This window comes from Ovis aries, chromosome 4 (assembly GCF_016772045.2).
Source record: "Ovis aries strain OAR_USU_Benz2616 breed Rambouillet chromosome 4, ARS-UI_Ramb_v3.0, whole genome shotgun sequence".
Lineage (NCBI taxonomy): Eukaryota > Metazoa > Chordata > Mammalia > Artiodactyla > Bovidae > Ovis > Ovis aries.
The window spans coordinates 16,252,652-16,268,060 of NC_056057.1; the positions used below are offsets into that span (position 1 = coordinate 16,252,652).

Consider the following 15,409-nt stretch of genomic DNA (forward strand, 5'->3'; position numbering starts at 1 on the left):
CTGACTCACCCACCATCACACCCCTGCTGATTTCCATCACTGCTGGCTTCCCATTTAATGCCCTGGGACTCTAGCCCTTCCCTTATTCTCCACGCGAGCCTGATCACCCACCGGCTCCTCCATCTCCCAGCGTGGGGCTCATTGCACCAGCTCTGCTTCCTGCCTCTGTTGCCATCCCCATCTCTCTCCAGCCTTGGAACCACAGCTCTCCTGCCGGGTTTCAGGCAGCCCTCATACTTTGTCCCTGGCTCTGCCAAAGATGGGAACGAGCATTTCCTGTTTGTTCCCTGGTCCCACTACACCCCCGAGCCTCCTCCAGCTCTTTGGCTAGTTCTCAGCACGTCTACTCAAGGCAGTTTCTAAACTATCCACATGTACTTCTGCTGCTGCTTGAAATGAGTGAGAAGACAGCAAGACTCTGAGGGTTTTGCTTTGGTTTTTATGTGCGAGAGGGCGGGGGGAACATAGGATAAAAGGAATGATAAAGCTGAACCCAGTCCTTGTAAGCCAGGTGACTGCGCCCCACAGTATCAGGAGAGTGACAGGCATTCTGGAAGTTGCCATGGAGACCGTGCTTGCTTTCTGTTTTCTTCCTGAAGCACCAGCATACTTCAGAATAACGTGTAACTTTACATTTTCCATCTTTCCTAGAAGCTGGTTACATTTTGCCTGGCAGCAGTTGCCAGCTCTTTAATGAACCCTGGGTTCCTCTTCTTCCTGGGCACACAGTTTACACCACCTCTTCATGAGATTAGCTCTTGCTGATGAAACGTGGGCAGAGGTGCTGTGTGTCGCCTCTTGGCCCAGACTTTCAGGAAGCGGGTGTGCCTCTTCCATACCCTCCCCTTTCTGCTTGCTGAGTGTAAGTGATAAAGAGACCCCTACGATGGAGAAAACATACATGGAAGTGGAGATTCTCTGAAATTCTATGCGGAAGGAAATTGTCCACCAACGAGGAAGACTCCCTCTGGCGTGCCACGTGAATGAAAACCTCTGTTGTGATTCAGCCATTATATGTTTGTGGCAGTCTTTTTGTTACACATGTCAGGCCTACACTAATTAATGCAATCAATATTTCAGGTTTAAGAATATTAAATCATATGAATGTCAGACTCTGGGCCTTCATCCTGGAAAATACAAGAAGGACTGGTCGAAAGGGAGGGAAAGCAAGAAGAAATTACAATGTGAATTCAGTTCAGTTCAGTTCAGTCGCTCAGTCATGTCCGACTCTTTGCGACCCCATGAATCGCAGCACGCCAGGCCTCCCTGTCCATCACCAACTCCCGGAGTTCACTCAGACTTGCGTCCATCAAGTCAGTGATGCCATCCAGCCATCTCATCCTCTGTCATCCCCTTCTCCTGCCCCCAAGCCCTCCCAGCATCAGAGTCTTTTCCAATGAGTCAACACTTCCCATGAGGTGGCCAAAGTACTGGAGTTTCAGCTTTAGCATCATTCCTTCCAAAGAAATCCTAGGGCTGATCTCCTTCAGAATGGACTGGTTGGATCTTCTTGCAGTCCAAGGGACTCTCAAGAGTCTTCTCCAACACCACAGTTCAAAAGCATTAATTCTTCAGCGCTCAGCTTTCTTCACAGTCCAACTCTCACATCCATACATGACCAATGGAAAAACCATAGCCTTGACTTGATGAACCTTTTTGGCAAAGTAATGTCTCTGCCTTTGAATATGCTATCTAGGTTGGTCATAACTTTCCTTCCAAGGAGTAAGTGTCTTTTTATTTCATGGCTGCAGTCACCATCTGCAGTGATTTTGGAACCCAAGAAAATAAAGTCTGACACTGTTTCCACTGTTTCCCATCTATTTCCCATGAAGTGATGGGACCAGATGCCATGATCTTCGTTTTCTGAATGTTGAGCTTTAACCCCAATTTTTCACTCTCCACTTTCACTTTCATCAAGAGGCTTTTAGTTCCTCTTCACTTTCTGCCCATAAGGGTGGTGTCATCTGCATCTCTGAGGTTATTGATATTTCTCCCAGCAATCTTGATTCCAGCTTGTGCTCCTTTGAGCCCAGCGTTTCTCATGATGTACTCTGCATAGAAGTTAAATAAGCAGGGTGACAATATACAGCCTTGACCTACTCCTTTTCCTATTTGGAAGCAGTCTGTTGTTCCATGTCCAGTTCTAACTGTTGCTTCCTGACCTGCATACAGATTTCTCAAGAGGCAGGTCAGGTGGTCTGGTATTCCCATCTCTTTCAGAATTTTCCACAGTTTCTTGTGATCCACACAGTCAAAGGCTTTGGCATAGTCCATAAAGCAGAAATAGATGTTTTACTGGCACTCTCTTGCTTTTTCCATGATCCAGTGGATGTTGGCAATTTGATCTTGGTTCCTCTGCCTTTTCTAAAATCAGCTTGAACATCTGGAAGTTCATGGTTCACGTACTGCTGAAGCCTGGCTTGGAGAATTTTGAGCGTTACTTTACTAGCATGTGAGATGAGTGCAATTGTGCAGTACTTTGAGCATTCCTTGGCATTGCCTTTCTTTGGGATTGGAATGAAAACTGACCTTTTCCAGTCCTGTGGCCACTGCTGAGTTTTCCAAATTTGCTGGCATATTGAGTGCAGAACTTTCACAGCATCATCTTTTAGGATTTGAAATAGCTCAGCTGGAATTCCATCACCTCCACTGGCTTTGTTTATAGTGATGCTTTCTAAGGCCCACTTGACTTCACATTCCAGGATGTCTGGCTCTAGGTGAGTGATCACACCATTGTGATTATCTTGTTGGTGAAGATCTATTTTGTACAGTTCCTCTGTGTATTCTTGCCACCTCTTCTTAATATCTTCTGTTTCTGTTAGGTCCATACCATTTCTGTCCTTTATCAAGATCATCTTTGCATGAGATGTTCCCTTGGTATCTCTAACTTTCTTGAAGAGATCTCTAGTCTTTCCCATTCTGTTGTTTTCCTCTATTTCTTTGCATTGATTGCTGAGGAAGGCTTTCTTATCTCTTCTTGCTATTCTTTGGAACTCTGCATTCAGATGCTTATATCTTTCCTTTTCTCCTTTGCTTTTCACTTCTCTTCTTTTCACAGCTATTTGTAAGGCCTCCCCAGACAGCCATTTTGCTTTTTTTGCATTTCTTTTCCATGGGGATGGTCTTGATCCCTGTCTCCTGAACAATGTCACAAACCTCCATCCATAGTTCATCAGGCACTCTGTCAGATCTGTCCCTTAAATCTATTTCTCACTTCCACTCTATAGTCAGAGATTTGATTTAGGTCATACCTGAATGGTTTAGTGGTTTTCCCTACTTTCTTCAATTTAAGTCTGAATTTGGCAATAAGGAGTTCATGATCTGAGCCACAGTCAGCTCCTGGTCTTGTTTTTGTTGACTGTATAGAGCTTCTCCATCTTTGACTGCAAAGAATATAATCAATCTGATTTCAGTGTTGACCATCTGGTGATGTCCATGTGTAGAGTCTTCTCTTGTGTTGTTGGAAGAGGGTGTTTGCTATGACCAGTGCGTTCTCTTGGCAAAACTCTTTTAGTCTTTGCCCTGCTTCATTCCGTATTCCACTGCCAAACTTGCCTGTTACTCCAGGTGTTTCTTGACGTCCTACTTTTGCATTCCAGTCTCCTATAATGAAAAGGACATCTTTTTTGGGTGTTAGTTCTAAAAGGTCTTATAGGTCTTCATAGAACCGTTCAACTTCAGCTTCTTCAGAGTTACTGGTTGGGGCATAGACTTGGATTACTGTGATATTGAATGCCTTGGAAACGCACAGAGTTTGCCTTGGAAACGAACAGAGTTCATTCTGTCCTTTTTGAGATTGCATCCAAGTACTGCATTTTGGACTCTTTTGTTGACCATGATGGCTACTCCATTTCTTCTAAGGGATTCCTGCCCACAGTAGTAGATATAATGGTCATATGAGTTAAATTCACCCATTCCAGTCCATTTTAGTTCGCTGATTCCTAGAATGTCGACATTCACTCTTGCCATCTCTTGTTTGACCACTTCCAATTTGCCTTGATTCATGGACCTGACATTCCAGGTTTCTATGCAATATTGCTCTTTACAGCATTGGACCTTGCTTCTATCACCAGTCACATCCACAACTGGGTATTGTTTTTGCTTTGGCTCCATCCCGTCATTCTTTCTGGAGTTATTTCTCCACTGATCTCCAGTAGCATATTGGGCACCCACTGACCTGGGGAGTTCCTCTTTCAGTATCCTATCATTTTGCCTTTTCATACTGTTCATGGGGTTCTCAAGGCAAGAATACTGAAGTGGCTTGCCATTCCCTTCTCCAGTGGACCACATTCTGTCAGACCTCTCCACCATGACCCACCCATCTTGGGTGGCTCCATGGGCATGGCTTAGTTTCATTGAGTTAGACCTAGCTGTGGTCCTAGTGTGATTAGATTGACTAATTTTCTGTGATAATGTGAATAACTCCAACCATTTACTGCATATGTAACCATGCATTGAACCTTGTTTTAAACACATTACACATACTGTCTCATTTATTTCCTGTAACAACTTTAGAAAACAGTACTATTATTATCCCCATTATTCAGATGTGGAAACTGAGGCAAGAGGTGTAGTACTTAGGAAACCACGATTCAGATCAGTAGATTCCATAGCCCAGGCTCTGATTGAGTAACCACTACTGCATACTAGGCATTTAGTATAATTTTTTCTTCACAACACCTTGCAAAATAGCTTTATTATCCCCATTTTAAAGATGAGGAAGCTTTAAAGTTCCTCAAACATAAATACCTTATACAACTAGACAGATTCAGGCCAAGGTCTTATTTGGCTCTCAAGCTCATTCTCTTTCTGTCAGACCCTTAAGGTCAGAATCTAGATAGAGTGGTGAGGTCACTGGGACTCAGTTTCCCTCCACTTCAGATCTGTTAGCTCTGTGACCAAGTCATCACGCGTTGTCCGCTTTGGAGATACTGGGATTTCCATCCCGTAGTGTTCACCAGATTCCCCCAGCACGTCATCAAGACTGTTTGCTCACACTGATAACAAACTGGCGAGGCCTGAAATATTAGTCAGCCCATCCTTGGCCACAGCCTAACTACAGGGAGTATTTCCTCAGTCAGTGAGAGATCAGTCATGTTCAGGCCTCAGCAGAAAATGGAAACTGGTGGGATGGAGGCCCATTCATTTAATGAATAAAGGGTTTATGCACAGCTGGAGTCATAGTCTAGTCCACACCTCTGTCTTGGAAATTCCTAAAGTCATAGAGGGCCACCAGGAATCCTATTTTTACAAAGACCTCCTGATCTTCTGAGAAAAGAATACTCTGGGAATGTCAAGGCTGATTGGGACACAAGAACTGACTTGAACAAAGGTGGAGAGAGGGCATGACTCCTATGTAGAAATGCAGAGTGGAAGTCGGTCATTTCTGTGTGTCCTCATACTTGGTGTTTTAACCTTGATGACCCACCCTCTCAATCTCTCTCTCGGTCCCTCCAGGGCTGGTTAACACATCAAGCCGTTCCTCAAGATCAAGCCCCATCCTTTCTCCCTCCTGACTTAATCTGAGGACTACTACTGCTACTGACATAATGGGAAAAAATGATCAGTGCTGGGGGCTCACGGTGGGACAGCACACCTCATGCCAGTGCAGAATGAAGGCCTACCTGACAGGCCCAGAGGCCACTGAGGAACTCGTCATTCTCTGTAGATTCATACGTGATCATGTCAGACTTGACTGACCAGACTCATTACTGTGGCCTCCAGGACTCTTGCCTAACCTGTAAACCCCTTCACTTCACTGTGCCATCCCCTCTAGACTCTCTGCAGCTCAAAAAGTGATCGTCTGATGTCTCTAAACCCCATGAGGACAAAGTTCACATCTTTTCACTCATCGTTTTATACTGCATTTAGCCTACTGGCGTGACATAGATGGTGCTCAAGCAGTGTTGGTTGGTTGGTGCAAGTGCACTCAGTTGCTCAGTTGTGTCCAACTCTGTGTTTCCCCATGGACTGCAGCCAGCCAGACTCCTCTGTCCATGGGATTCTCCAGGCAACAATACTGGAGTCGGTTGCCGTGCGCGTCCTCCTCCAAGGGATCTTCCCAACCCAGGGATCAAACCCACGTCTCCTACGTCTCCTTCACTGGCAGATGAGTTCTTTGCCACTCACGGCAGCGGGGAGCCTCAGATTGGTTGAATAATTGAATGTAAATCCAATATCCTAGGAACTAAGGTGGAGCAAATCACTCCTATGATTGCAGCCTGAGCCCCTATTTTCCCCATGGTTGGGATGACATCGAGAGACAGGGTACAAATTGGGCCCTGACATGAAAATTTAAAAACAAGGGCTTCCAGCACTGTTTATAATAGCCAGGACATGGAAACAACCTAGATGTCCATCAGCAGATGAATGGATAAGAAAGCTGTGGTACATATACACAATGGAGTATTACTCAGCTGTTAAAAAGAATTCATTTGAATCAGTTCTGATGAGATGGATGAAACTGGAGCCGATTATACAGAGTGAAGTAAACCAGAAAGAAAAACACCAATACAGTATACTAACACATATATATGGAATTTAGGAAGATGGCAATGACGACCCTGTATGCAAGACAGGAAAAAAGACACAGATGTGTATAATGGACTTTTCGACTCAGAGGGAGAGGGAGAGGGTGGGATGATTTGGGAGAATGGCATTCTAACATGTATACTATCGTGTAAGAATTGAATCGCCAGTCTATGTCTGACGCAGGATACAGCATGCTTGGGGCTGGTGCATGGGGATGACCCAGAGAGATGTTATGGGGAGGGAGGTGGGAGGGGGGTTCATGTTTGGGAACGCATGTAAGAATTAAAGATTTTAAAATTTAAAAAATAAAAAACTAAAAAAATAATAATAATAAATAAAATAAAAACAAGGGCTTCCATCAGAGTCTCATGAACAGACAGGCTAAAGCAGATTTTACTGATTCAAATAGTTTTTTAGAAAGGGGTATAAAATAGATTCAACAAATGAACATAAGAAATGAAATTTCGCTAAGCTTTAAAATGACTTGGAGGAAGTCATTTTAAATGACCACCAATTTGATTTCTTAGTTCTCTCCCTTTTGGAGGGATGGTGAGCCAGGGTCAGAAAAATGGGGTGGGCATCCTGAGAGAAATGTCTGCCCTGCTGCCAGCAGGACTGCAGTATGTCTAGAGGAGGCTTGTGAGGCAGCCTTGGTCCAGGCTCACTGCCAACAGCATCAGGCCCCAACCCTCAGTGGAGGAAAAACTTCCCTCGCTTCTGATAGGACCAGATGCGTGGCAGTGTTCATTTTGGTTCTTTCCTTATGATGGTAGTTTTCCCACCATAGTTTCACTCAGGAGGGACTTTGACCATGGCCTAACCGGGAGGGTGCAAGGACGGGCAGGATACCAGGTGACTCAGAACTGATGAGGATTAGTTAAGCACAACTCAAGAGGCCCCTTTGTTAATAAGGAAATAATTCCCAGATAACAAAAGGGAAAAGCTGGCAGAGAATTTAACACGGCAGTGATAGCGAATTAATAGCACACGTGAACTGAGCCAATCATGGGTTCATTGCTCAAGCAAACTCATAAATTCAAAACCATCTTTTAACTGTAGAGCTTAAAAGATAAAGTGTGAGAGAAGCTATTTACAAGGAAGTAGGTTTCTGCTGGGTTTCCCAGTGCTTGCACGCTGATGTTAGCTGGCCACGCTGATGTTAGCTGGCCACGCTGATGTTAGCTGGCCTTTGCTTGGGTACTCAGCCCTACAGATGAACAACTATTACTTAAAAGACCTTCAGTGGAAGCCCTAGATGTTGCCTGATAGATTGGAAGGTTTAACACAGATTCAAATGAGTTTTGCTCTTGACAGAACTCACTCTTAACACAGGAGTAGGTGGCTTAATTTCAACACAGGATTTTTCACATGTATTATCTTCATCTCCTACTGTCTCCCACTTACTAAGAAATTCTGCCATCTGAAAATGAGTTTATTTTGAATGCTTCCACTTTTTTAGAGTCAATGTCAGTTACCCACGAGGGAATTACTCTGTTTTGAAGCATAACCACTGTAGTTTATTTGGGGGAAAACAAATAGAATGAGAGTGAGCCAGTAAAAAATAAATACATAAATCATCACATTAGAAGAGGGAACTGTTTAAATTACACAGTAGCCTGTGGATGCCAAACTCTGTCTACTGAGGCAGGGAGACCCTGGGAGTCCCATCTCACGAGATAGGCCTGTTGTGGCTGAGACAGAAATCAAGCAGAATGCAGTGGTTGCTTCTAGTTGCACAGAGTCGGGCTTCTCACCTGGATGCTCAGGAGAATCACATGGGCGGCTCTTAAACCCACAGGACTCAAACTCTGCCCCCCAGAGATTCAGATGTCCTTCTTCTGGGGTAAGACAGCAGCATTATTCAAAAGCTTCCCCGGGTGATGCCACTGTGAGCTAAAACTGGAAACTCGGGCATCCCTGGGCTAAGAATGGAGGCTGCAGGTGAGGAAGGTGAAGGGAGCGCATGCAGTTGGGGGCACAGACTCCCTGTTTAGCTCAGAAACCGACAGAACTGCCAACCGCCGTAACCGTTCAGTTGCTCTCCAAGCTACTTACGGAACGTCAAGCATTTGTGAAGCAAGTATACTTAGAGCATGTTTCCACTTTTGGACGATGCCTCTGAATACCAGAGGCGATTTTAACTGCTAAGCTTACATTAAGTCCATTTCTTAATAGCCGTATTTTGTATTATCCACAGCCTCTTCTCCCCCTCGCCCTAGTGCGTTGAGAGGCGACCCTAAGCACAATTCCATTCACTTACTTTGATGCCTTGTAATCCATAGCCAGGGGAGCCAGGAGGGCCAGGCAAGCCTTTCTGCCCGATGTCACCCTATTAGAAGACACAGAGAAGTCGGAGAGAAGGGTAAGGAGATTTAGAAATGAGCAACAGATTACTGCTCTTAGCTGCATTCTCACTTCAGTCTTTCCATAGTGATATAAAGCAGGGTTTTTCCAAAAGTTTTAAACCACACAATCCTTTCAAACATTTTTGCATGTAATCCAGCTGTAAAGCGATAAGGGGGAACTGCTGGATGTAAGCAGAAGTGTTGGCCCCATAGCCTTGCCCGCTTGGGCTCCTCTTGATGCCCTAAACACCAGGCGTTCAAACACAGCTCACACATAAGTCTAGGTAGCCTTTACTATGTTGCACCATTTTAATACAGCATATTAATTCATGGGGGTTGAAGTTAAAGAGTCAGCAGGTTTCCTTGCTGGCTCAGGGGTGGAGTCTGCCTGCCAATGCAGGAAGATCCCTGGGTCAGGAAGAACCCCTGGAAAAGGGGATGGCAACCCCCTCCAGTATTCTTGCCTGGAGAATCCCATGGACAGAGGAGCCTGGCGGGCTATACAGTCCATGAGGTCACAAAAGGTTGGACACGACTGACTGACTATCACTTTCACTTTACTATGTCACACAATTTCAATATAGCACCTTAATTCACAGAGTTTGCAGTTAAAGACTCAGCACCTATTGACATGGATCAGAGTTGAATTGTTAAGAAAATATGTCAATGAAGCAAAAAGTATGTAGTTCCCAGTATATGTTCCTACAGCATAATGTGACCCCGTGTTTCTTGAGGAAAGACTTCTGTGGTCAAGTAAGATTGGGAAATGTTTACACCATGGATATGCCTCTCCTTATAGATCCCTGGGGCAGGTGAATATATTAAAGCCTCTAAGAAATCCCACAATAGAAAGGTTAGTTTAATTTTGCTTATCCCAGAAGTTCTCTAATTAACATTTTGATGAAACAAACTTTCAGGAATCCTGAGTTAATCAAAGTTACTGTGTAGGTCAGTCTTTTCCTTTCCACTATGGGGAAAAACTTTACTTTTTTCTGATTACAAGAAGAATTTATTGGAAAAAAAGTAAAAATAGAAGTGAAAATTACAATGAAAAAAAAATCAACCCATCATTCCATCACCCAGTGATAACAACTACTAACATCTCAGAGGGATCTCCATCCATTTAAAGGGATCTGTATGGTTAAGAAATAGCCCCCCGTCACAATGGAGTTGATGGACAAAAAAAGGATAAACGAAGAACCTTGGTAATTGTAGGATCCTTAGTGAAATCTTTGATTCACAAAGCTCTCTCTCTTTCCTCTCTGATAATAGGATTCTAATTCACTTCTGTGCATTTGGGCTATGAATATACCTGTCTGTAGTTTGAATTTGTGATGGGTGGTTCACTGAAACCTGTTTTCCCTATGAATATGCCTGATATTTCTTTGTTGTTGTTAAGTTATTAAGTCATATCCAACTCCTTGCAACCCCGTGGACTGTAGCCTGCCAGGCTCCTCTGTCCATGGGATTTCCCAGGCAAGAATACTAGAGTGGGTTGCCATTCTCTTCTCCAGGGGATCTTTCTGACTGAGGGATCAAACCCGTGTCTCCTGCATTGGCAGGCGGATTCTTTACTGCTGAGCCACCTGGGAAGTGGTATTTCCTTACCCGCCTCTTTGAACAAATCAAAGGAATATTTATTGAGCAAATGAATGAGCAGTTGGCCCTAGCATAATTAACATTTTGAGCTGCGATGATTCTTCACTACGGATGGATGTCCTGTGCCTCCCAGCCATCAACCCACTAGATGCCAGTAGCCCTCCTTCCCCAGTGGGACTTGATGCCCAGAATGATTCCGGGCACTGCCAAAGGTCCCCCTGGGTGGAGAGGGGAGGACAAAATCTCCTGCATTGAAAAACAGTGGATTGAAAGAATAGAAGGATAAATGATCACCAAATTGGAGGTGACAAAAGGAAGAGAAGTAGAATGAGAGCAAAGGGAGCCAAAGGAAGTTCCTCTCGGCTTCTACGGGGACGATAAACTAGACTCTCGCACTGGGGCCCTGACAGAGTAGACTGTGCACCGGGACACAGCAGACCCATCACCTGTTGCCAGGTGGCCTGAGGCACCTCTGGGCAGAGTAAGCACGGGCTTCTTGATGTGAGCGCAGCCTCTAAGGAACCTGGGAATATTTTGAGCACTCTGCAATCACTTTTCAAAGAGGCGTTTACTTTCTAATTTCTTTGGGAGGAAGCAAATGACTTTATACACTTAAATGGTCTATTTTACTGAAAGTTCACATGATAATGAAAATGAAAGGCTCTTCATCCGTATCAAGAAAAAATAAGTCAACGTGATATGAGCACTTCCTGTGCATTGAATGTTCCCCTGGTCGTCTGGATGCCACCTGACCCTCACCCAGAGCACGGACCTGAGAACTCACCTTTGGCCCTGGGGTTCCGACACCCCGAGGCCCAGGGGGGCCTGGAGGGCCTCTGATGCCAGGATCTCCCTGCAGAAACACAATGAATGGCAAGTTGTTGATTTAAGAAAGTGCTGTGTATCATATTTTACATAAAATTTCATATAATATTTCCTATGAATTTTCATATTCAGAAATATACTTTAAAATCCCAAGCCCTTGAATTTGACTAAGATAATCTTTTTTTCCAGATCATTTTTCTATATTTGATCAACAGTATTATCTCTGTTTTCATTTCTTATTGCCATTTATCAAACCAACTGATATGGGTTCATTTCAAAGCAATCAAGTTAATTAGCTTCTTGGAAACCTTAATATATACTTTATGGAGCTCACTTCTTGGGACTTTGGAGAAGTAATTACTGCCATTGTGAAGACAGGGAGAAAGAAGAGACAAGAATAATAATTTTTTAAAAAAGCATTAAAAGATATAACCTTTCTGAATGAGCTGCTCTTACATTTTTATGCGACAGTGATTATGCTACTTGGGCTCGAGATTGGATTTAGGCTACTCCTGCCTCTAGAGGGATTGTGAGTGTACAGTGGGTTCTCTCAAGGTTACAGATTCATCAAAGCATCACAGTTTCATAATAGGCAACCACCACCAAAAACAGGCTTCCCTGGTGGCTCAGTGGTAAAGAATCTGCCCACCAGTGCAGCAGACCTGGGTTCAGTCTCTGGGTCGGGAAGATGCCCTGGAGGAGGGCATGGCAACCCACTCCAGTATTCTTGCCTGGGAAATCCCATAGAGAGAGGAGCCTGGCGGGCTACAGTCCATGGGGTTCACAAAGAGTCAGACACAGCTGAGTGACTAAACAGCAACAACAATCACCAGAAAGGTGGTGGGGTCTGATTGGGGTGGGCAGGCCCTGTGGTTAGGTCTATTTGAGACTTGAACAATGGAAGAAGAGGAGAAATTAAAATCTCTTCGTTAATCACTGTCAGTGTCCCCAGTAGTATGTTCTGCACGTTTTTATATGATACTTGGTATAACTTCGTATTCACAAAAATCTTTTTGACGACTAACTTCCCTCACGTCTCTGAACCTTTGTAAATCCATCAGACACATAGAAAATCGTGTCTACCTTTCATGGAAATGACGGTGAAGGCAGACACAGAATGCCGTGCTTCTATCATCTTGTCTAGCACACAGCAGGCACTTGGTAATTGATAACTCCCCACCCCACCTGTTTTTTTGAAGAAGAAGAAACTAAAGGTTGCCCAAAGCTGCACAGCTATTGAGAGGCAGGGCTGGGAGGATGTGGAGAAACAGATTCCGTGTTTGTTGCTGGTACAGCTGCTTTGGAAAATAGTTTGGCAGTTTCTTTAAAAGTTCAACATAATTGTACCATTTGATCTAGTAATCTCACTCCTAGGTATAGGGTATATACCCAAAGAAAGTGAAAACATATGTCTACACAGAGGCTTAACATATGAATGCTCTTAGCAGAATTATTCATAATAGCCCCAAACTGGGAACAACCAGAATGTCCATCAACTGGTAAATGGATAGACAAAATGTGATAGAATCGGCAGTTAAAAGGAGTGAACGCTAGCTGCACACAACAGTAGATGAGCCTCAAAAACTATTCCTAATGAAAGAAATCAAATACGTGAGACTACATATTGTTTGAGTCCATGTATATGAAATGTCCAGAAAAGGCATATCTATAGAGACAGAAAGTGAGTCAGTGGTTTCCTGGGGCCAAGAATAGGAGCACGTAAGGAGGATTAACTATAAATGGACATGAGAGATCTTATTGGGGGATGAAGATGTCCTAAAACTGATTTGTGATGATGTCTATATAACTTGGTAAATATACTTAAAAAAATCACTAAATCATACACTTAAAGTAGGTGAATCCTATGACATATAAAATATGCATCAATAAAGTTATAAAGAAAGAAAGCCTAGAACCAATCTTTGAACCTAGACTCCCAAGCTCTTTGCCCTAGGTTCTGTTTTGTCCACATCCTAATTAGGAGCTAAATAACTAGCTTTTCAACAATTCAAAAATCATAGATTATAAGAAATGATTACATTGTTTATCTAGAAAAACATCCCATCTTTTATTTAGCTTCACTTTCGACTTACAAACCTTAAAATACTTCTATAGAAAACAAGGCCTAAAAAATGGGGAAAACCTTTAAACTTTATTACTGAGTTCGTTCTTTTATTCCCTACTTCTTAATTACATATTTCCCTTTTGCTTGCCGGCAACTTTTGTGATTCTTGTCTTCTACCTCCATCTCTTCCACTTAGTCCTTAGCTGCTTTTGAGACCACAGATACTAATTCTGTCTTTGACACCTCTCTACTTCTGATTCCCAGCTTTTAATGACCTGGAGTTTCTCCCAACTTAAATGATCGTGCCTGTCATCAAGAGCTCCAAGTAGAGAACATGACCCTGTCCTGTATTATACACACTTCTATTATCTTTTTTCTTGTGTACCTCTGAAATACCTTTAAAAGGGATATCTGTAAATTCACCCATAAGGGTCTCCAGTTATACCTGACCAATTCACACACTTGCTCCATGTTCTCTTTTATTCAGTTCCCATGACCTTCACCCTTTAGAAATGTCTGAGGGTGAAATGCAATAGGACAGCTGCCCTGAGGACACCTTCCTGCCCTCTGTATGTCTGAGCCTTAGCCAGTGAACTGTAACAGTGGGACCCATGTCATCTGTGGCGCTCCAGTGTTTACCTCAAACAAGCTGTCAGTCTTCTTTTCTGTATAGCTGTTTACATATAGCTATGTTTTATCTATCAAAGTAGTCTTTTGTAATCTCTCAATCTATGTAAGTATACTTGATCTATGTCTTTATGAATGTGATAGACTTTAAATCAAGTCTTAACACATTCTGCAGGTATTAGCGTTGGTCAATAACATGTTTTAGGGTAGTTCCTTGATGTTCATGGACCAAACTTTTCAGTAGATGGGAATAACAAGCCCTTAACGAGCTGTGTAAATCCACATAGACCATGTCTCTCCACTCTGGTGGGGTCTTAAAAATGTATCCTGTCTTTTGTTCCACAGCATCTGTCCATGCTAGCCTACAACACCAGGTGAAAGGGCCTAAGAGGACTGTGGTCAGGACCCATTTCACTCCTGGAGAGCCCCAGAGGTACCCAAGAGGTGCATTTACTATGATGTTTTTAGATATGCAGTTTTATTGTCAGTGGATAGGCTGATATCCACAAGTAAGAAGACTTAACAACAGGTACTTGCAGAGCCAGATTTAGCTTCCCACGTGGGAGCAGAGGTTATTGGAGCCTGCAGAGGGAGCCCTTGCATTAGGAGATAATGAACAGACCTGAAAGCTAATCCTGGAGTTGCCATTTGTGACTACAGCCATCAATTTCATAAGTCTTACAAGTCCTACCCCTCCCCTTTCATCTCCATTCCCTCAAAGAAGAATAACTATTTAGAATGTCTTCAGCTTCATCTTGGCCCACAAAAGGATTCTAGATGGGAGATACTCCTTTCAATTTCATAGAAAATGGTCAAATTTAGGACTTTCTGCGGTGCTTCCAAGTGTGAACTTAGCAAATGATTTAGTAAAGGTTTCACCTAGACCATAACCTTGCAGAGTGGTTAATTTCAGCCTCTTTAAAATCATGCATAATTTTATGATGGTCCTAGTAGTCATTCATTAAACCTTTTACATTTTAAAAGAAAGAAAAAGAAGAAAAAGAAAGCGAAGGCACTATCACATGCATTTTCTCTTTGGCAAATATTTTCTTTGGTTAATATTCAAACAATTATAATTACTTTTAAATAAAATCAATAATAATTAAAGTTTAGTTTTTCTCATGTGTCATGTACTTTTTATTCAATCTTATCTGAACATCATTGCTGTATTTTACACATAAGGAAACTGAGGCTAAAGAGAATATAGATTTGCTAAAAACCATGCAGCTGGAAGCAATTCCAACCCAGGTCTGACTCCAGAGTCCATCTCCTAAACGATGGTGACTAGAGCCAGAGGCAAGGTGCTGACTTCTCCCCAGACTTGTTTCCAGCTGGCATTTAGTGCAAAGGTCATGGCTGTGTGGCTGTGAAAGTGCTTTGCCTATACTGAGTCAATCATACTCTCTCAAAAAGAAGA

At 43.1% G+C, this 15,409-nt stretch overlaps 1 protein-coding gene across 2 annotated transcripts in view; it reads right to left on the reverse strand.

Moving 5' to 3' along the window:
* The window catches only part of COL28A1 (collagen type XXVIII alpha 1 chain), a 182,395-nt gene that overhangs the window by 65,029 nt on the left and 101,957 nt on the right, over positions 1–15,409 (reverse strand). For both annotated transcript variants that reach the window (XM_042248398.2, XM_027968477.3), the window contains exons 26-27: positions 11,260–11,328; positions 8,792–8,860 (exon numbers count right to left, since the gene is read on the reverse strand). In XM_042248398.2, the coding sequence (XP_042104332.1) occupies positions 8,792–8,860; positions 11,260–11,328 (138 nt within the window). The remainder of the gene's footprint in view (positions 1–8,791; positions 8,861–11,259; positions 11,329–15,409) is intronic.